General features: G+C 57.1%; 2 protein-coding genes across 2 annotated transcripts; both read left to right on the top strand.

Moving 5' to 3' along the window:
- Nucleotides 1-1,222: 1,222 nt before the first annotated feature.
- Nucleotides 1,223-6,629, top strand: AQP2 (aquaporin 2). Its single transcript, XM_060164956.1, has 4 exons — nt 1,223-1,582; nt 4,695-4,859; nt 5,247-5,327; nt 5,956-6,629. The coding sequence occupies exons 1-4, from the start codon at nt 1,223-1,225 to the stop codon at nt 6,163-6,165; spliced, it is 816 nt and encodes a 271-aa protein (XP_060020939.1). The 3' UTR covers nt 6,166-6,629.
- A 6,879-nt stretch (nt 6,630-13,508) lies between these two features.
- Nucleotides 13,509-16,807, top strand: AQP5 (aquaporin 5). Its single transcript, XM_060164954.1, has 4 exons — nt 13,509-13,967; nt 15,085-15,249; nt 15,615-15,698; nt 16,486-16,807. Exons 1-4 carry the CDS (start codon nt 13,605-13,607, stop codon nt 16,657-16,659), a joined length of 786 nt encoding a protein of 261 aa, XP_060020937.1. The 5' UTR covers nt 13,509-13,604; the 3' UTR covers nt 16,660-16,807.
- The last annotated feature ends 5,218 nt before the right edge of the window (nt 16,808-22,025 follow it).

The following is a 22,025-nucleotide window of genomic DNA, read 5'->3' as shown; positions in this document are numbered from 1 at the left end:
TCCCAGACCTAAATGTCTCTAGACCTTGGGCCAGAGTGGCATTGATGGCAGGAGGTGGCATTGCCGAGATGCTGAGCTGAGTGGGCTCTGAGGCCGGAGGGTTGCTTATTGCAGCCTCCCTGAGCCTGCACAGCTCACTGCCCCACAGAAAATGTCCTCCCCCTGTGGCCTGGGTGGCTCCAGGGTGTGCCTAGAGCCTGTCACAGCTTCTGAGACCCTGACATGGGAGTTTGGGGAGTCGTGGTCTCCACCTCAGAGTATTAATAATGTTATTAATAACAGATGATACCAATCGATAGCTTGCTGTGGGCCAGGCGCAGATCTGAGCACTTTCTATGCATGAATTCATTTACTCCAAACCCTAAGCCCATGTACGTTTATTATCCCTTTTAAATCACAGAGATGGATCACGGAATGGAAGCCCACAGCTTGCTCAGTCGACCCCAGGTTGACTCCATCACCCAAGGCCAGGGTCCCAATGCCTCTGAAATCACCCCCTGCCTCCAGGCTATGGGAACTACTCTTTGGCTGGGGTTTCAGGGAGCGAGTGAAGCTTAATGACTTATGGGTGACTGACTGCAAGAAAGCAAGCACAGAAGATACACAAAACATTTATGCCTTGGAAGGTTCACATCACATCAACCAGTTATTTTCCACTCCCTGCAAGAAAGAATAATTGGAGGTCAGACAGCAGGAAGAACTTCCCAATCACCAGAAGGGGTAGCGTTGACACCCTGTCTCATGGTCAGTTTTGTAAGGTGTTGCCCCTGCCTTGGCCAACAGTTTGAATCAGAGAGAGGGGTTTGGCGGTGCAATCCCCTAGAGAATTCCGCTAAGACGGGGGCGGTGGGGGCAGGGGAGGCCCTGGGGCAGCAGCCATGGGGTAACCAAGGGAACAAACACGGAAAACTAGGGGACGTCAGTCCTTATCTGGAGCTCATTAATGGGCAACATTATTCAGCTGTGAAGTCCAAGATGGGGTGATAGGCATGCTGCAGGCAGGGGTGGAGGGGGGGCAGGAGGCAGCCATTGGGGAGAAGAGGTATTGGCCCAAAGTCCACCTCCATCTCACGTGTCCAAAACCAGGCTGGAAAAACCCTATAAATGCCCATGACCAGCCTCCCCAGAGACCCTGAGAGAGAAAGACAGAGAGAGAGAGAGAGAGAGCTGCAAGCTTCCCGTCCCTGAGACCACTGGGCTAGCCCACAGAAGTCTCCACAGCATGTGGGAACTCCGGTCCATAGCCTTCTCCAGGGCGGTGTTTGCAGAGTTTCTGGCCACACTCGTCTTCGTCTTCTTTGGCCTCGGCTCAGCCCTCAACTGGCCACAGGCCTTGCCCTCTGTACTGCAGATTGCCATGGCCTTTGGCCTGGCTATCGGTACCCTGGTGCAGGCTCTGGGTCACGTCAGCGGGGCCCACATCAACCCTGCCGTGACCGTGGCCTGCCTGGTGGGCTGCCACATCTCCTTTCTCCGAGCTGCCTTCTACGTGGCTGCCCAGCTGCTGGGGGCCGTGGCCGGGGCCGCCCTGCTCTCTGAGATCACACCACCAGACATCCGGGGGGACCTGGCAGTCAATGCTGTGAGTAGCCAGAACTTTGTCCTTTCCACAGGGGCAGATCCGGGGGAGTCTCTTATAAAGGATAAGAGGGGAGGGACCAGATCTGGGTGAGGGTCCAGGTGGGGAGAGAGAGAGAGAGACAGAAAGAGAGGGAGGGTGGCCGTATGGCGGAGGGGCAGAAATTCGAGAGCCAGGAACACAGCTGCCATAGGAGAGTCAGGGTAGAGGGAAGAGTCATGTCAGAGCAGAGGCTGGAATACACACGGGTCTCCTGTACTTTCTGTCCTGAGCCTCCTGGAGGAAGAGCAGCATCAAGGTTTCTGTTGACTTGGTACCTGCATTACAGGGAGGGCTGCGCTAGGACCCGGCAGAGGACAGGGTCCCAGAGCAGACATGCTTTACGAGCTGGGAGGAACCTCAGAGGGCTAGTGCCCAGCATCTTCTCGAGGGAAGAAGACCCAACATTTCTTCAGCATCTACTGTGTGCAGGCCTCACAGCAGGGGCTCCTCATGCGCCACAGGTTGATACCTCACACCAGCCTGAGAGGCAGGGGTGAGAAGATCCATTTCTTAAGGTCATGGAAGCTGAGGCTCAAAAAGGGGAAGTACCAGAGCCAGGCTTCAAACCCAGGCTTGACTGTAAAACCCAGGATCTTTCCACCCCACCAACGTCCCCTCCCTGAGCCACCACCTAAGCCTTGTTTTGCAAACAAGGAAACTGAGGCTCAGAGAAGGGAAGCGACAGTCTAAAAGTCCTACAGTTTGTCAATACCAGAATAAGCACCGGAACCCAGGACAAAGCTAAAGGGGCAAGGTCTCTCCAGACCTCGGAGAAGGTCCCCAGAGCCCGTGAGCTAACTGCTGATTCCATGAACAGTGGCTAATCGGGAGCCTTGGGCACTTTGGGACCTGAGGGTGACGCCGCAGCCCCTTCCCCCTCCCCACCCTCCCCCTCTCCCGGGTCTGTGAAAGGCCTGGGCATCTGAGGGCATGGGTGGGAAGGGACAGTCTGTGTTCCCTCAACACAGCTTTTGCTCCATCCCCCATCCCAAGCCTCAGTCTCCTGCATTTCTTGGCCTTCTCTATCCCTGGGCCACTGGGTAAGAGCTCTGATGTCTCTGAAGAGTCCTGCACAGCCTCTGTGGCCATCCCCTCCTCGGCACAGGTGGCCTTCCTCATGCAAGGGCAGGGGTATCCCAACTGGAGAACTCGTCTCTTCTTCAAAATGGAAAATATCATTAGGCTGGGGGCTCAAGGTGGAGAAAAGGCGAGAGTGGCCATGGTGGTGAACAGGCTGAGAAATCTGACCATTTCCATTGAGAATGAAATTAGTTCAGTCTGCAGCAAGATGAGGTGTAGTTAGACTGAGAGAGGAACTTCCAGAGAGCATGGTCAAGAAAGTCTCAAGAATGTGTGGTTGGGGAACCTCCTCTAATAGCAGGGCAATGGGAGTGCTAAGGGGCCATGAGGACATGGCCTCCTGCTCTCCCATCATCTCACAGTTGACTAGGGCCCTCAGAAGGGAAGGGTCTGAGGAGGCCCCCCCAAGTTACTGCTCAGCACTTACCATCTTGAGGGACTAGGGAGAACCTTCCTGGCTGGAATGGGGCAGCAGCGGGATTGACTTGTCCTGAGGCTAGTGAGAGCTAGTTGACCCCCATGGGTGTCCCAAGTGTCCTGTGAGGTCACTGGAAAAGCCAGTCTGTCCACCAAGAAGTTACCATTGATGCACATCTGCTTCGTGCTAGGCCAGATTTCATCTCATTCTAGGTACAACACTGTAAGGTGAATTCTGTGATTCTCCACCCTGAGTGGTAAACTGAGGTTCAGCATTTAATTGGCTCAAATCACAGAACCAGTGTCAGCACCTGGAAGTGGACCCAGAGCTGTCTGACACCAAACCCACATCCACAGTGTCTCCCTTAGATCCACTGTTTACCAGTGGGAATGGAGCTGGGGTTCTGCCCTTGTCATTTCTGATTCTCACACAGTCCTCCAGGATCCATTCTATTATCCCAGTTTTACAGAAAGACAAACTGAGGCTGAAATAAGTAGGGCCCCACAGCAAGTCAAAAGCGCCAAAGTGTCTGCCTTCAAAGCTCTTCACTGCTGCCCACTATAGGCTCTGACATTGGAAGACCTGGAGGGGAGGGGGGAATGGGGGGTGGTTGAAGTTAGACTCTAGAGAGACCCAAGGGTGCCAGCTTGAGGGCTAGGACCCAGGGCTGGGGTTCAGGGCCTGGAGAAGGATCGTGGGAGCTCAGAACTATCACAGCTCCACCCAGTGCAGTGCCCAGAGAGGGCAGGATGTAGGGCATAAGATGACAAAACCCAGAAAGAAATCCAGCACTGGGTGGATGAAATCACCTCTTTGCTCAGCCCCAAGTTCTCTTGTTACCCAACGCAAGGTGTGCTGGGACCATGGGCACCCCACATGGGATGAGGAGGCACCAAAGTACAGGGCTCCAGCACCCCAACCTCAGCCTCTGGAGGATGTGCGGGGAGCCAATCCACAGGGCAAAATTGAGGCCTGAAATGCAGTATGGAACAGGCAAGGTCAAAGGGAATAGGCAAAGGTTAGAGGAAAGAGTTGCACAATGCAGTCACAGAGGGAAGGGGCACCCTAGAGCCATCCCCAGAGCCAAGTCCCTCGATCCTGTTCCTGGGAGCCCCTTGACCACAGGAGGAAAGACCGCAGGCCTCTCGTTACACCAGTATCTTATGGCTTAAATAGAGAGGAAGGTCTTCCTATTACCTGGCCTAAAGCTTCCTGCTGCAATGAAAACCTCTTCCCTCCTTGTTCTTCAGGAAGCAGAAATGATGGATCTCAGCATCCTTTTCCTTTCACATTGCAGGCGCACAACCCCAGCTCCCAAATCTAATGGGCTATGGAGTCAGTTTCCCTACCTCTGGCCTGGGGACCGCAAGCAGTTGTAGGGTCCATCCCCCTGCCTTTGTGCCATGGCCCAGGAAGAAGCCCTCAGTAGTCTGGACTAAGGTGGCTGGGGAGCCCTGATGTTCTGGATTGCTGCCCGGAAGCCTATCTGGAGCTGTGACTGCAGGTGGGCAGGAAGAGGGCACCAGTGTGGGGAGCATGCTCAGTGTGTCCCCCCCACCCCCTCTCTGTCCCCAGCTCAGCAACAACTCGACAGCTGGCCAGGCCGTTACCGTGGAGCTTTTCCTGACCCTGCAGCTGGTGCTCTGCATCTTCGCCTCCACGGATGAGCGCCGTGGAGACAACCTGGGTACCCCCGCCCTCTCCATTGGTTTCTCTGTGGTCCTGGGCCACCTCCTCGGGGTAGGTCATGGCCACTGGTTCCAGCCTCCCTGGAGGGACAAACACACTGCAAGGAAACAGACACACAGACCACTCTAGAGACGGATACACAGAACGCCCAAAAGTGAGAGCCACAAAGACCCCAGAGGGACAGATACACAGAACTCCCAAGAGGGAAAGACACATGGACACACCCCAGAGGGTTTGACTCCCATATACCACAAAGGGACAGATATCACTCCAGCTTCAAATGAATAGCAAGCCCTGTAAGTATAACATGAACTCCATTGTCCATCGCATGGATTCCCTTTAGGCTGAGGTCAAGGACTGGCGAGAGGCACAGAGACTCCCCCCCCCCCGCCCCTTCCTCACCTCCGTCCCCTCCCTGACCCCTGCCTCCCATTGCAGATCCATTACACTGGCTGCTCCATGAATCCTGCCCGCTCTCTGGCTCCAGCTGTGGTCACTGGCAAGTTTGACAACCACTGGGTAATGGCTGAAACCTCCCTGCCTTCCCCTCCCCCAGAAACCCATCTGGCTGGAAGAGCTTGGGGTGGGATCAGCAAACCCTCCACAGTCCTCCTCTTGGGGCCCCCGTGGAGTCTTGGGTCCACCCTTCAGGTCTGACGCCAAAGACTGTTTCCACATCTGTAAATGAGGATAAGAGCAGTGGTTGCTTTGGCTTTTTGTAAAGATTAAGCGAGGTAACTGGTGTAAAACAGATGACGCAGTGCCTTAGAACTCGATAAATGGCAATATTTATACTACGTAACACATTTCTATTATTTAGCACTTATCTAGTACTTAGTATGTGCCAGGACTTCTTCTAAGTGCTTTGCAAATATTGACTCATTTAGTTTTGCACAAGAACTCCAGAAATTACGTCTTATTATAGTGAGGAAACAGGCACAGAGAGGGTAAGTAACTTGACCAAGTTCACCCGGGCAGTCGGCTCCAATTCGCACCATTAGCCCCCATTACCAAGTCTTCCCAATTGCTCACTAGTCGTTGATAACTACATGCATACGCGTTTGATTACCTTCACCGCGTGAGGCTCCCTTTCAACGGGAAGGGGGAGAGGAGCACTCCCGCGAGCCGCCCTCTCGCTCGCCCCCAGGTCTTCTGGGTCGGACCCTTGGTCGGCGCCATCCTGGCCTCCCTCCTCTACAACTACATCCTGTTCCCGCCCGCCAAGAGCCTGTCGGAGCGCCTGGCCGTGCTGAAGGGGCTGGAGCCCGACACTGACTGGGAGGAACGCGAGGTGCGGCGGCGGCAGTCGGTGGAGCTGCACTCGCCGCAGAGCCTGCCTCGGGGCAGCAAGGCCTGAGCGCCTGGGCCGGGCTCGAGGGAGCTCGGGGGAGCGCCCGCCACCCCCGCCGGAATCCCTCTCCCCAGGTGCAAAGCCGGCCCCCAGTGCAGAGTAGCTGCTTCCAGGACGTGCCGAGGCCAGGGCGGGGATAGCGGTGAGCGTGGCAGATCCCTTGCCTTGAGGCGGCGGGCAGCGAGTAGTCGAGTAGTCGACCCCGTGGCGCCTTGCAGGGAGCTGGGGACTTGGGCACCGAGCAGGGGAGGAAGGGCAGAGGAAGGCTCTGGAGAGCCTGCGCAGTGTACTGGGTGGGCTGCGGGGGACGGGGTCTGGGAATGGGGCATCAGGTTTTGTGCGTTCATCCCCCAGTGCCTTTCTGTCCCCAGGTGCAGGGTTGTTCATGCTCCTGAGTGTAAGCAGGTGTGCCTGTGGTGATGCAAGTGTGCAATGACTGGCCACCTCTTACTCCCCTCTTGACCCCTCCCTCCCCCACCTGCAATAAATCCACTTCCGCTGCAGTGGGTGAGTCCTTCCGGCCATTCATCCCCAGGAGCTCTAAGTGTGCTTCCCAGCAGAAGGGAAGAGGAGGGTGTGGAGGCCACTTTGAGAGAGCTGAAGGGGGGCACTGATATCCACCCCCTACCCTGCCCCTTCTGGAAAATTTCCCCAAGCGGCAGCACTGGGTCCTAAGACTTGCCAGGACCCATTGCTAGACGTAGTGAGGTATCAACCAGGGAACAGCTCCCGAAGTGGCCTTCGGCCGTCGCCGGGGGGGGGGGGGGGGGGGGGGGGGGGAGTGGCCAAGGACCTCCTTCCTGCCCTAAGAGGGGACCTCGCCCAGGGAGGCTCGCCCAGGGAGGAAGCAGGCATGTGCGTGTGCGCCTGCCGCACAAGTGTACATGCGTGCGACCTCATCTCCAGGGGGGGCTCCAGACTCCGAGATTAGCCTCCCACTGTGGCAGAGAAAACAAAAGGCCTTTGTAGGCCCCTGGCCTTTGTCTTGGGAGAGGGGGAGATTTGCAACTAGACACTTCTTGAAAGGAGACACTCAGTTTCACAAGTGAGTCCTCTCGCCCAGCACACACCTATGGCTGGCTGGGCAAGGCACTCAGGCACGCAACCACAGGCACCAGGCAACACGCCTCCATCACCCATCTCACCGCCAGCCCCCCTCCCCAGGCAGCGCTCTTCTTCCCCTCTCTCCCTTCCACCCCCCAGCCCTGGTGCTCCCTCCCTTCTGGCTCCCACCAGAACATTACTGTGCAGAGAGCACCCTAGTGCTCTCAGGACCGAAGAAGGGAGATGACTTGTCCAGGCAGAGGCAGGACTGTGTCTAGAGCTGGGCTTCTAAATTTCCAGGCCAATGCAATGGTTCTCAAATGAGATTAACTAGGATTAAGTGAGATGATGCCTGTATAGATGCTGAGTGAACTGTATTCCTCATACCATTATCAGGCATTATTGGGATCATTTCATTATTTCTGATTCCTGGGGGGAGAATGCAGAAGGGGTCTGACCTTTGGCCTCCTTTATCTCCTTTAGTTGGTGGTCAAAGCAAAGGAGAGCCCTGGGGCCCCAAGGTGCAGGCAGGAGATGGGTTTGGGGATGGCCCCATCTGGTCCAGTCCCTTAACCTCTCCCAACCCTGAGCACACACTGGCTGTTCTCCCCTCCCCTCTCCCCACCACCCAGACCGTCCATTCTACCCTCCCTCTCCAGCCTGCTGCATAGCTAACCTAAGAATCACATCTTGAGCCCTCTTCTCCATGCTCTGTTGCCTCCATGCTTTCAAGGGTTTTATCTGTGTCTGTCCCACACTGCACCAAGCACCACTGTGCACCAGTTTCCAGCCCCTTTGGGCCCTCCACTCCCTTCAGAGACTGACTGTGTATGAGGAACACATCTCTGTAATTATGCCCACTACCTCCTCCATGCTCTTGTCTGTCTTCCTTGACCAAACCTCCCTTCGGGTTAGAAGGTCATAGGTGCTATGGAGATGATTCTCCCAATCCCCGGCAGCTGATGACAGTCGCTTAGCCTCACTACCGGGGGAGGGGTTGAGTCAGAGACCAAAGTGACTTCTGGGGCTGTACTCCTGGCAGCTGAGTGTCTTTGCTCTGGAAGTTCAAGGGCAGCACGGCACTGAGCTGTGAGCCAAGGCTGGATGTGTCTCAGGTATTTCATCCTCACCTCACCTCTACCCAACAGATCCCTCTAGAAGTTGCCAAGAATTTCTCTCTAGTCTGTTCTTCTTCCAAGATTGCATCTTCCCCCCAAACTAAATGTGAGCTCCCCACCACGTCCAGCCCCGATTGCCCAGTTTGGGGTCACTGAGGTCAGAGGTCAAAGCAGGATTCAAGTGATGGGGGTGGAGGGGAACTGACACCTATTAAGCATCTCTTGTGTCCCAGTTTCTGTGCTGGGTGCTTTACCTGCGTTAGCTCATCTAATCCTCCTAAAACTTCAGGCAGGTTAGGGAAGGACAGCAGCCAGCAGTCATGCTGGGTTTTACTTTTTCCAAAGCAGTCCCTTAGTATCTCCTGTAATTATCTCCCAACCCCCTGAGACAGGGCAAGCAAATACTGTCCTTCCCATTTTAGGCTGAGGCTAAAAGACTGGTCTAAAGTTACACGGCTGTATATAGAGCTAAGACTTGAACTCAGGACTTCTTATGCAAAATCTCATGATCTTTCCACTCGAAAGTCAGACGAGACGAGGTCTGTGCTGAGGCCAATCCCAGGCCCCTCCTGGGAGCCCCTGGCAGAAACCAGCGCACACAACCCAGCCTGTCCAGCCCAGCGGGCTGCCTTGTGGTAGACATGGGGCCCTGGGGAGGGCCGTGGCCAGGGAGGGAGAAAATGACAAAGGCACGAGCTGGTTTCTGCCCTTGAAGAGCACCCAGTCTGGAGGAGGGTGGATGTCAAACACACGCCCAACCAGACAGAGGCAGGGAAGCATGGAGGCAGATGAACAGAACTTCAGGCCCCCAAGCTGGAGACTGAGAGGATTCTGAGCTGAGGGCAGGAGTGTCTGACCACGGGGTCCCAGCTGCCTCCACCTCCACGCTCCCACTTTGTGCCCGATGACTTTGCACCTGCACATGTTGTTTCCATATTGTTTTGTATCTTTTAAGCTGTGATTCTGTGTCTAGGCAGTGCCTCCCAGCTAGACTGTGAGCCCGTTGGGGGCAGGGCTCCTTCCGTTTCTTGGGTGGCACCCGTCGCTCTATCTTCCCTCCGCACACAGTAAACACTCAATAAATGCTCATTTGTCAATAAATGCTGTTTCTTTCACAACTTAGAAATGGTCCGTGCAGTCCAAGGTGCCAGAAGACAGACTGGGGTCTGTGGCATGTCATGAGCTTCCCAGAGCTGCTGCTAGGGACGGTGCAGAGGGGACTTCAGTGCTGAATCAGCTCAGCTAGGAGAACTCTGGTGGCCAGTTCCCACTGTCAGCCTGGCCAAAATGTGCATGCTGGGCTCTGTCACCCAGGTGGTACCACAGGGAGGCCACCAGGACATGGGCCGGCTGTGGGTCCTCCAGAGAGAGCGAAGGACAGCCCCTTTCGGTGCCCTCGTGCTGGCTGTAGCACCATGTCGGGAAGTCAGGGCAGGGACCCTAGGGTCTAGGACAATGCCTAACACTCAACATGTCCAAAACTGGCCTTCTGCTCGTCTCCCCAAACCTGCTTCTGCCACAGTCCTCCCCATCCCAACTGATGGCAACTCCATCTCTCCAACTGCTCCGGCCAAAAGGCTTGAGTCATCTTTGACTCCTTCTCACACCCAGCCCCGACTCCACCAGGGAACCCTGTCAGTTCTACCTCCAAGGGATCCAGATCCCATCGCTCTCACCTTCAGCACCCGCACTCAGCGCCAGGCCACCGCCTCCCCGCTTCCATTCCTGCCCCTCCCATCTCTTCTCTATACAACAACAGAGGCGTTTGTGTTAAAACTCTGTCAGCCCATACTAGTCCCCGTGCAATGACTCCCTCACTCTTTCGAGTGAAGCCTGCGGTCCTTCAGGTGACACACAAGGTCTGCCCACTGCTACCACTCTCTGCCCTCCCTTTCTCCTGCTTCAGCAACACGGGCTGCTCCCTCTGCCTGGAAGGTTCTTCCCCAGATACATGCACGGTTCATTCCCTCTCCTCTTGAAACCAAGCAGGACCCTGTGGGGCTCCTGGGCACAAAAGCCTTTCTGTGTCGCCTTCTCTGAGTTCCAAAGGGCAGGTTCAAACAGTTGCTAATCAGGGAAGGGAGGGGATATGGAGACAAGGAAGAAGCAGTCAAGAAACAGTAGTACAGCCTTGGGGGCAGGGTCCTGGTTCCCCCTCAAGGGATATATACATAATGTTATCTTTGAGCTCTTCTGAAGAACTAAAACCCTCACCAAATGGAAGATGTGATGAAGCACTCTTCATTCCAGAGAAGGTCACAGTTCACCCATCATAACCTGACACCAGATGATCTCTGGATTGAAGGAACGCGGTCCCTGCATGTACCATGATCCTTATCGGCAACCCTGCCCCTGGACTATAAGATTCTCACAGGCCCCCCCAGGGTGGAACACACAGTTTTGAGGGCATTAGCCTACTGTGTCCCCCTTTACCTGGCAAAACAATAGAGCTATTCTTTTCTACTTCACCCAAAACTCTGTCTCTGAGATTTAATTTGACGTTGGGGTACAGAGGCCAGATTCCGCTTCACTCTTCAAGTCTTTGCTCAGATGTCAACTTCTCAATAAGACCCACATGACAACCATTTAAAATGCAAAGAACCAGTTTCCCATAACATATTCTATTTTTCCACAGGACTTAACCACATTCTATTGTACTATAAAATTTCAATATGTCCATTGTTTATTGTCTGTCTCCTTTCACTAGAATATTAGCTCCACAACGCAGAGACATTGTCTGCTGGCTCATGGCTATATCCCCAGTGCCTAGAACAGTGCCTGGTACATAGTAAGTGCTCAGTAAGTCTTTGTGGAATCAATGAATGACCCTTCCCCAAACCTGGGGATATGTGGAGTCCTGGCAGCATCACCCGCTGCCAATTACCTACCATTTCTACCCTCAGCCAGAAACTGCTCCCAAAGAACCAAGGGGGCCCAATATCAGGAGAGGAAGAAGGGGTTCCCCCCGAGAGATTCTCACTTTCTGTGCCACACACGGGAAGATCCATCTCCCGGCCCAGAGTGGTCCCAGGGAAGCATTCCTCTGGGTCTGTGGCAGGGAAGGGTCCAAGTGCTCAGGGCAAAGATAATTCCAGCATATAGGCGCTCTTGTGACAAGCTGGGGACAGAGTAACCCTGACGGTTAGAGAGAGGCAGAAGGGCTTTAAGCACAGGCCTAGGAGATGTAACCAGCTGCCCCCACTTGAGCAATCTGGACAGATATGGTCTCCTTCTTCAGCCACGCCAGGCCACTTCTGACGACGCCATGGGTCCCATCTCAGGTCATGTGTGACCCTGGGCAAGGCAGAACCTCTCAGTCTGATCTTCCTCACAGGCAGCTCGGAATTTAATCACACAGTGGAGGCCAAAGCCATTTGTTGGCTATAAAGGACTGGTCTCAAATCCTCAAGCAGGAGCTTCCTTCCCCTGGTGACACTGCCGAGTCCTTCCCACTCCACGTGTGGATTCACAACAGTGCCTGAAGAGAGAGGATGAAAAAGAAGGGGGAAGGGGGCAGACTGGAGGCAAGTTCAGCAGTGAAAGGGCTTAGTCCCCAAAGGCCTCTGGGGTCATGAGCGTCATCGTTCCAGTCTGTTCCAGTCTGAACCAGGCCCGCAGAGCCCTGAGCCCTAAGCCCAGATGAAGATCCTGAATACAGCTGCCATGCTCTGCCAGGGGCAGGGCCCCAGGACCCATGGCAGAAGGGACAGATGGGCCTCCTGACTTAAGAGGAGAGACCTGGGGGAGGAGCTGCTCCAGCAGGAAACCGGGGCAGAGCAGGAACAATAGCGAGGTTTCTTCCTTCCCTGTTTTCTTTGGCATCTTAGCTGCCAGAGCCCACATCCCGCTCCTCCAGGTCCTTGGCTTCCCTCCACGCCCCTCCCTTCAGCCCCCTAACAGAGGAGCACCTGTCCTCTCCCTCTGCTGCACCTTCTCACTTTGCTCCACACAGAGCCCTCAGGGGGGTTTTAACATTACAGTCACAACTTGAGGAAACTTTATTGAGCCTTACTCTGTGCCAAGCACTGTGCTGAGTGTTTCCCAACGACATGTCATGGTAGTGGTGGTGGAGTCTTTAGTGCATCTCCACTCCTGGAATCCTGGCGGTGGGTCCCTGCCCCTCTTCCAAGCCCTCGAGGACCCTCCAGCCTCATTCCCCACATGCCTAACCTGGGAGTGTGAAGAGGGAAGGGTGGGAGGGGTGGGTGGAAAGCAGCTGGGAGCTCAGAGGGAAGGGGCAAGAAGGGGGGGGGGCGGCGAGGAATGGGACCGGAAGGAAGTGTCACCGAGTCCAGGGGTAGGAGGACTTGACTTTGGGGGAACTAAAAAAGACCAAATGTAAGAGAGACAGACATAGGAAAGGATGTAGAGACAAAGTCATAGCAAAATCACATAGAGAGGAAAGGTGAAACAGAGTAGAGAGGACGGCTGAGTCCCGGCGCAGGCTGGCACGGGGCCCACTTATCTCAAAACGCCCCCTCTCCAACCCTGGAGGCCTGCGGGGCCGAGTGGGGAGAGGCCCACGATGGCCGCCCGCCCCTGCCACCGGCCGGTAGGGAGCTGGATGGCGGCGGCGCTGTCCTCAAGGAAGCGCATCATTCCAACCTTGCCGGGCGCGAAGCCCGGTCAGGATGCCCAGGTCGCAGGAGGAAAAGGAGGAGCTGGACCCAGCGCCCGAAGAGAAGAAAAGGGTAAGACCAAGGCCAGAGATAAAAGTCCAGCGGAGGCAGACGGCCGGAGGTCGGTAGGACAGGAGAGCCCGGACCCGACAAAGTCTCCCGGGGGGGCCCGGGACAGGCAGCGCGGAGTAGAGCACGGGAGCCGCGTGGAGTAGAGCACGGGAGCCGCGTGGAGTAGAGCACGGGAGCCGTCCGGAGAGCACGGGAGCCGTCCGGAGCGCACCGTGCGCGGGTCCCAGGCAGCCCGACGGGTCTACAACCGCCAGCCGGGTCACGTGGCCCGAGCGGGCGGGCTGCTGCCCGGGCGGGGGGGAGGGGAGCGCGGGGCCGGGGTCAGCGGCGAGACCGCGGCGGCCTGAAGTTCCCTCCCAGCGCGCAGTGCTGGCCGCCTGGTGCGGGAGCCGCCCACTGCCCCCGCCCTCGCGCCCGCCCGCCCCGCCGCGGGGCGCCTGCCTTGTATATAGCGCGCCCCGCAGGGCCCGCGCCAGGAGGCGAGCCACGCCGCGGGCGCCGGAGAGCCCTCGGCGCCCGGGAGCCAGTCCCCGCGGCCCGCTACACTGCCGCCCCGACGTGCGACCCCTGCGGGGGCTGCTGCCTTGAGACCATGAAGAAGGAGGTGTGCTCCGCGGCCTTTCTCAAGGCAGTGTTCGCAGAGTTCCTGGCCACCCTCATCCTCGTCTTCTTCGGCCTCGGCTCGGCCCTCAAGTGGCCGTCGGCGCTGCCCACCATCCTGCAGATCTCGCTGGCCTTCGGCCTGGCCATAGGCACCATGGCCCAGGCCCTGGGGCCCGTGAGCGGTGGCCACATGAACCCCGCCATCACGCTGGCCCTCCTACTGGGCAACCAGATCTCCCTGCTCCGGGCAGCCTTCTACATGGTGGCCCAGCTGGTGGGCGCCATTGCCGGGGCTGGCATCCTCTATGGGGTGGCACCACGCGATGCCCGAGGCAATCTGGCCGTCAACGCGGTGAGTGTCAATGGGGCTGGTTGTGGGGCAGGGACCCTGTGGTGGGCTCTGGACCTGGCCCCCAAACCCCATCTCCAGAATGGGTGCCACAGAGTGGTCCAGTGCACACCTCTGCCAGGAAGGTCACAGCCTCCTAAGGCCGGGAAGATGGATCTCCAGGTGTGCCCCTCAGCCCACTGCTGTGGTTCATATTCGCCTCCTCTGCCTGACGCCCTCATGCTGCCCCATCCTGGCCTCTCTCCTGGTGCCTGCCTGCTGCCCCTCTTTTCTTACCCAAAACTTCTCTCTCTTCTGTCTTACCTCTGAGCTCTTCTGTCCTCTTGGGCGCCTCATTGCTCCTGTGTGCTCCTCAGTGGAGTGGTCTCATGGAACCATCAGAGAGAGGTGGGTTGTGGTACTGTCTTCTGTGGCCCTGGCCTCTCCCGGTCTCGTTTTTCTCACTCACACTACGTGGGAATGGCCATAACAGCAGGGACTATTATGTGGGACTCCTGCATAACAGCAGGAGTCAGGGACTTATGTTTAGAAACCGTGCTTGTGAACTCCCTGATGTGAGGCCAGTGCATACAGTCTCTGATGAGTATTGGTTCCTGCTCCTGGCCCCCTGCTGCCTCCCCCTCACGCAGCCCCAGATTCAGCCTCTATGTCCCATGCAAACTGGGTTCATTAATCAAACACAGAGGAGGATTTTCTCGGCCATTGTCAAGCGGTGAGTCAGCCCCACCAGAGAGACGGGTTTGAGGTTGGAACTGGCAGCGGGTCAGGCACAGGCGAGAGGCTGGCTTGGGGGGTGCCGTAAGCAAACTGGGCAGCTGCCCATAGGAGGGAGGGTAAATGCCAGCTTGTGGGGACTGGGGACTGGGCAGAACGCGTGACAGGCCTGTGTCCAGGAAGCGCTCCCCTCACACTTGCCCTTTAGCCACAGCTTTGCGCTCCAAGCTTTGTGCTCACTGCGAAGTATGTGCTCTCTTCAGCAGATGACCTCCCTGATGTGACAGGGCTTGGCTTCCAGGTGCTCAGGCTCTAGATGTCCCTGGAGGCCAAAAGCCCATCCCCCCAAGTCCCTGGCCATAGAGCCAGAAGAAGGCAGGGCCCCTAACACACCCTTCCCTTACAGCTCAACAACAACACAACTCCGGGCCAGGCCGTTGTGGTGGAAATGATTCTGACCTTCCAGCTGGCGCTCTGTATCTTCTCCTCCACCGACTGCCGCCGCATCAGCCCTGTGGGCTCCCCAGCCCTGTCTATTGGCTTGTCCGTCACACTGGGCCACCTAGTGGGGGTGAGCAGTGCTGCCCCTTGGGGCAGATAATGGGGAGTACCTTCTGGACCTATGAGCCTGGCAGTTAAGGTCTGGAGTGGAGCTGCTCTACTCTGCCCCAGACTTGATCCCCTCAAACCTTCTCCAGTCCGAGGAAAGATGAAAGTGAGTGGGAGTTGGGATGGGGGCAGGAAGCCAAGCCCAAGCGCAAGACAGAGAGGAGAGGAGGGGTCCGTAGGAACCTGTGGAGGGAGAGGGCACCAGCCTAGGAACTGGGAGACAGTTGGAGACCTGGCTGAGCCCCTGAACTGCTGGGGGACCCGGGGAGACTCCGGGCCGGGTGGGAGTAGACAAGCCCTCCTCACCACCTCCCTCTCTCTGTCCAGATCTACTTCACCGGCTGCTCCATGAACCCGGCCCGCTCTCTGGGCCCCGCAGTGATCATGAAGCAGTTCAGCCCCTCGCACTGGGTGAGTCTGGGCCTCCCCTGGCTCCCTGGCAATGAGGGCCTGGAAACCCGGCCTTAGCAGCTGACAGCTAACAGGACTTCCCGGATGATGGGGGCCTAGGGCTTGGGGGTGGCTGGAGAGAGAAGGGGATACAGCCAGAACAAGGACAGGGGCGTGGTAGGTTTTTCAGGCAGGGGACCCTGGCTTGAGGGGAGGGGCTGCCTATGTGTGTCTGTCCCTCTAGGGAAGGGAAAAGGATCTGTACTCCAGTGTCACGCTCTGAGGAGTTTGCTTCCATCTTTCTGGATGGTGGGGGGCAGGGGGTCCGTGTGTCTGTCCTCTTTGATGTTTTATTTATCTGTCCCTGCTGGGGGAATGGGGAGAGTCTTCCTTCCTGTGGGTCTGTCCCTCTGGACAATCTGTCATCTCCTTTGAGAGCTCTCCAAAGTCTGTCTCTATCCCTGTGTGGAAGGGAGAGGCGTTCTGTTCATCTCTCCGAGGATCTCCACGTCTGTTCCCTCTGAAGGTTCATTGGTCTCTCTTTAGGGTGGGGTTGGCGGGGCCCTGTCCCTCTGGAGATGTCTGTCTCCTCTGAGGATCTGGGTGTCTGTGGTCCGTGTCCCTGTCATTGGGGAGTGGGGTGTCAGTGTATCTGCCCCTGAAGCGGAGAGAAGTCTTTCCTTCGGGAGGTCTGGAAGTCTGTCTGTCTGTCTCCTCTGAGAGGCCCGTGGGTCTGTCCTCTGGAGGGGGAGGTCTTGGTCTCTGAGGCCTGGGGCTCAGCCGACTGACACGGCTCTGTCTCCACCAGGTGTTCTGGGTGGGGCCCATCATGGGGGCTGCTTTGGCTGCTATCCTCTACTTCTACCTGTTCTCCCCCAACTCCCTGAGGCTAAGTGAGCGTGTGGCCATCATCAAGGGCGCGTCTGAGCCCGAGGAGGATGGAGAGGAGCGGAGGAAGACCATGGAGCTGACTGCCCAGTGACCAGCATCACGCAGGGGCCAGCCTCTCAGCCCCTGAACCGCAGGGGGAAAAAAGAGAAATACACGATGGCAAAGCTGCCTTCCCCCGCAGCTGGGGAGGAGGTGCTGGCTCCCCAGGCTGAACGGTTAGAGTTGGAGCAGGAACACAGGATGGGGCTCTTGGGGTGGGGCCAGGGGCTGGGGTCTGGTGGGGAAGGGGTGTCTCTGGCACAGGGCAGACTGCTGCAGCGAGGTCAGACCTCAGGGATCGTGAACGCAGTGCTAAGCTTGCAGGCTGCCCCAGGCCACGCCAGGAAGGGGTGGCTGGCAGTCTGTGCCCCCTCCCTCTCCCCAGCCCCTCCTCAAGAGCCAGGGGGATCCCAGCCCCCGGGACAGCAGAGGCTGGCCCTCCCCAGAGCTCTTTAGGAGGGAGGCAACCTGGTTCATTACATGCCACCTTATTTATTTCTGCTCAAGGATGCATGGGGTAGGGCTGCTGGTGTTAGGGGCGGAGGCTTCCCAATAAACCACTGACATTCATGTTCGGCCTCGTCTCTCTCCAGAAGCCTCACCTCAGGGTACTCTGGCTCATCACCTCTCCTCCTCCTCATCCCACACCCTCTTCCACCGTCTCCACAATCCTCTGTGGAGAGACAGGGAAGCTGAGGCCAGGGGAGGCCTAGAGAGTCAGAGAGGGGCTTGGGAGGAGAGAGAGAAAGAGACCAAATGTAGCAACAGAGCTAGAGGTCAGAAGGGGGCAGTGGGAGCAGAGAAGGAGGGGTCCTCACCGAGCCCAGCCTCTACCAGCCATGGTTCCCACTGTCTTCCCCTCTGGGCCTGTAGCTCTGCCCTTACCTGCCCTTGTCCCCTTGCCACTGACACTCCTTAGGAAACCCCCTTAAACTCACTAAGCCTCCCATCTCTTAAGCTATAAAGTGAGGATAAAAAATGATTTCCTCACAGGGTCGTCGTGGGGTCAGATGAAGGGAGGGAGTGAGATTCCTGGGACTGGGCTGCTCTCTGTGGCGAAAGGGGCACACAACAGCTCAGGACACAACTCTTCATCAGAGTTACTCTGACTTTGAGTTCAAACCTGGTTGTGCAACTTTGGATAACACAAACTCTCTGAGTTTTAATTACCTCATCTGTAAAATGGGGATACTTGTACCCATTTCATGGATTGTTACGGGGATAAAATGAAACAATGGATAAAAGGGAAACACTTGTGCAAACAGGGACAGGCACCTCAGATCGAGGGCTCGATTTGCTAGTGTGAAGAAAACCCAGCACGTCTACAGCTGGGACCCCAGCCACACCGCAGTTCTGGGCCTCTGCTCTCCCGAGAGTGTTTAAACCTGAGCTCGCGCTTCTCTCTGGTGTGGGAACCTCTCCCCCGTGGTTTTCAGTTTTGCCTCAGAAGAGGAGGGCCCAGCAGGGCCAGGAGATGGACTGAGAAGCGATGGGAGAAGCTATAGACAGTGGCTGGCCAGGGTCAGTCCCAGGGGCTGGGGGTGAGGAGGGGCAGACTCCCCAGCCCTCCTCCAAACTTGAGTCTAGTATATGTAAATGGTAGCGGCAGCCGGCACCCTGCCCTGCCTGCCTGGCGGCTTGCAGTTAACACCAAATGGCAGTGTGTGTGAAGCCCCGGTAAAGGAGCAGTCCCCCACCCGCTGCCTCCACCCCTGCCCCTACCCAAGAGACCGGCGCAAGTGCCAGCTCCGACCAGCAGGGGGCGACCTCGTCCACCGAATCCACCGCTGCCGCGCTTCCTCTTCCCCGAGTCCCGGGTCTGGGCCAGATGCGGCGTGGAGGAGAGGGGACCCTGGGGAGTCTTTCAGGTCTGGGTCCCCTGGGCCACCAGGAAGCAGCTACCCCAAGCCCCCCCCGCCACCCCACTGTCTGGGAGTGGGTACAGAAGAGAGGGGATTCCTCTGCCCGCCCCGGGGGCTGCCAGTTTCACCTGGTAGGAAAGTGGACAAGGTAACAGGATGGGGAGATGGAGGAGGACTAGGGGTCAAGGCCAGGAATAGACAGAGGGTTGGCTGCCTAGATGGCTGGGCAGGAGGAGGGGTTGCTGGGAGGGTCGGCTCTCTCAACCCCAATCTGAGCCTCAGCTTCCTCCTCCGGCGGTTGTGGACGAGAATATCAGACCTCCTCGCAAGACTTCCACACAAGACTCAAGTGAGGCACAGCCGTGACTGGGAGGCAGCCCTCTGCATCCAGCCCAGCAACTTGGTTCCTTTCTCCGACGGGCCCCACGGGGAGCATGACGGGGTGAACGGTGGGCCTATGAGGGACAGGCCCTCAGGGATGGGCGGGGCACCCAGTCCGAGGGAGGTACTGGCCAGTCCGAGGGCAAGGGTCCGCCTAGGGCCTGGGGCTGACTAGGTGCCGCGGGCCGGGCCGTTTGGCCAGCAGAGGGCGCTGCGCTCTCTGGTGTCGGATCCTCCCCGCGCGGCTCGAGTCCGGCGCTCACAAAGACCTGCGTACGCACGAGCCCGCACACGCTAGCGCCGCTCCACAAGGCTCTTCGGTTGTACCCAGCGGGCTCCGTGTTTCGGCATAGACCGCTCACTCCGCGTCTGTGCAGAGCCACATCGCCCGTCCCCTATTCCCTGTCACAGGGCCGCTCGGGACCAGACCCAGCTGCCTGGCTCCACGTGTTATTAGCGAGGTATACGTGTGTGTCATATCCAAGCACACACATGCTCAGTCATCCCTCCGACCCTCTGCTCCACCTGAAGACAGAACCCAAAAGAGCTTTGATTCTCCTGTAGGAGGCTTCCTCCCCTTCCCTTCCCCGGGGCTGCCAGTTTCACCAGGTAGCAAGGTGGACATGGTGACATGATGGAAAGATGGAGGAGGACTAGGGGTCATGCAGAGAACAGACAGAGGGTTTGCTGTCTAGATGGATGGACAGGAGGAGGGGTTGCCGGGAGGGTCGGCTCTGTCAGCCCCCCTCTGAGCCTCAGCTTCCTCTTTCCACCATTTTGTGGGGATGGGTGAGGGGATACAAGGGCAACTACCTTGAATTTTTCCCTTTCTGTCATGTTTTTATTGTCCTTTCTCATCTCTTCCAGTTCCCTCCTCCTTCCCCTCCTTCTTGCTCCCCCATCCTCTCCAAGCCCCGAGAGAGAACCTCAATCAGAGCTCACATTGCCCCTCGTGCCCACGCACACACCACACACACATCTCCCCAAAGAGACGCCCACCCCGCTAGTCTGGGGAGCCCAGAGACAGGCCTCTGAGAGGTTAAGAGCACACAGCCACCTGACAGGCAGCTGTAGGCAGCCAGGTGTGGGGCTTGAAAAAAGCTCTTGGACCAAGAGTGACCTCAAAAGCGTACTACGAGGGCCCAGGACTGGCTGGGCCCAGGGACATGCTGGCTGGAGCTGGAGCAAGTCCTGGCCCATGTCCACCTGTCCTCAGGGGGTGAAGGACCTTGTTCCAGGCCAGGCAGGGCCCCAGGAGGTTCTTCTCTAGGCCAGCTAGAGACAAGGGCTGCCACTACCCTTAAGGCTCTCAATCTCCAGGGCCCAGAGCAGGGGCCTCAGGTGCTGCTTGTCCTGGACCCTTCCCACCCCAGCACAGCCCTCACAGCTGTCTCGCTGGAGTGGGAAGGGAGGTGACAGTCCTAATAACCAACATTTTCTGACTGGGGGGTGCTCTCCTAGGGAGGTGGGAATTATCATCTCCACTTTTTTTTTTTTTTTTTTTGGCCATACCACATGGCTTGCGGGATCTTAGTTCCCGAACCAGGGATCGAACCTGGGCTCCTGAGAGTGAAAGCTCAGAACCTAACCACTGGACCACCGTGGAATTCCCAACATCTCCACTTTAAAAGTGGGAAAGCTGAGGTCACAGGAGTTAAGCACTGGTCAAGGGTACAGAATATGTGGCAGTGTTCAAATGCTTTCACTTTCTTATCAAAGGTTCTCAACAGACAGGCATTACTGCTGTTTGTTGCCTGTGTACAGGTGTAGAAACTGAGGCTAGGTAAGATGTAGGGACTGGCAGGTGTCTGTCCCCAGGCCCTGTATGACCCTGTGTGAGGGGAGGGAAGGAGATAGATGCCCGTGAGATTCCCTGGGACAGCCAGGGAAATCCCCCCACCCTCACCCCCCAACCCCAGGACCAGAGAGGAATGTCACTCACACTACATTCCTTCAATCTTGAGCATTTCTTGAAAGACTCCTTCATGCCAGACAAGACTGGGAGTCTGCACTGGAACAGTGGAGGCACCGAGGAAGTCAAAGCCGGAAGTAGCCACTGGCTTTGCCCAAGCCCAGCTTCTCTACAAAGTTTGCCCTGACTCTCCTGGAGGCGAAAATTAGGGCAGGCTTCATAGAGGAATTGAACTTGAGCAAAGTCTTGAAAGAGAAACAAGGAGGAAAGGCATTCCAAACCCATGGTCTCTCCACTACTCCATGATTACCCAGGCACATTATAAAGAAGCAGCCAGGAGAGGGAGAAGTGAAAATCGTAGATGAGGCTGGGAATGGCCAAGAGAGGGCCCCAGTTGCTCAAAGGGAGCCAAGAACACAAGGAGGGGCCCCCTGACGCAGACACAGGAGGAGGGCTGCCTCTTCTTCAGGGCCAAAGGGAAGCTGGTGAGGGCATGGGGCAGCTGCAGGTGAGTTTGCGGCTGGGGGAGGGTGGGGTGGAGGGATGGGACGAAGTCTTGCCAGCTGGTTTCACTTTCTAGGTAGGACAGGAGGCAAGTAGATCTGCTGGAGGAAAGCCAGAGCAAGGTAGGGTACTTGAAGAGAGTACGGAAGGTTTGAAGTAGGGCTTACAAGAATGGGGAGAGAGCCGCCTGGCGACGGTGTGGTGTAAGGATTGCTGAGCAGAGCTGTGACCCTTACTGTGGCCAGAGACCATGGACTTGTCATGGCGGCAGTCTGCACGGCTGGGCGAGTTTCTCCAGCAGCGCTCAGCAGGGCAGATGGGGGCAGAGGGGTGTGGAGAAGAATGAGGATGGAGGGACACGGCTGGGGGGGCGGGGTTCAGAGAACAGGGTGCTGGGACAGAGGGCACTGAGGTGAGATGCCAGGGGATCTGGCTGGAGAAGGTAGAGTCAAGCCAGGATGGCTGGATGAACAGAAAGGGGCTGGGGGAGACATTGGGGGAGGAATGTGACTGGGACTGAAATGGGGGAGGGTGGATGGACAGAGCCTGTGGTCAGAGTTGGGATGTTTCACTTGAAGATTTCAGAAGACCCAGCCCCAGGTGAGGACAGGTATAAGGCTATAAGGAGAGCCAGCTGAGATGAAGCAGACATGAAAGTCACCTGCCTCCAGGAGGCCAAGAAGCTTTCATTTACTCATTCGTTCATTCAACAAATATTTATTGAGGACCTACTGCAGCAGTGAGCAAATCCCTGTGCAA

The sequence above is a fragment of the Lagenorhynchus albirostris genome, chromosome 11, assembly GCF_949774975.1.
Source record: "Lagenorhynchus albirostris chromosome 11, mLagAlb1.1, whole genome shotgun sequence".
Taxonomy (NCBI): domain Eukaryota; kingdom Metazoa; phylum Chordata; class Mammalia; order Artiodactyla; family Delphinidae; genus Lagenorhynchus; species Lagenorhynchus albirostris.
This window is presented reverse-complemented; position numbering and strand designations above follow the sequence as displayed.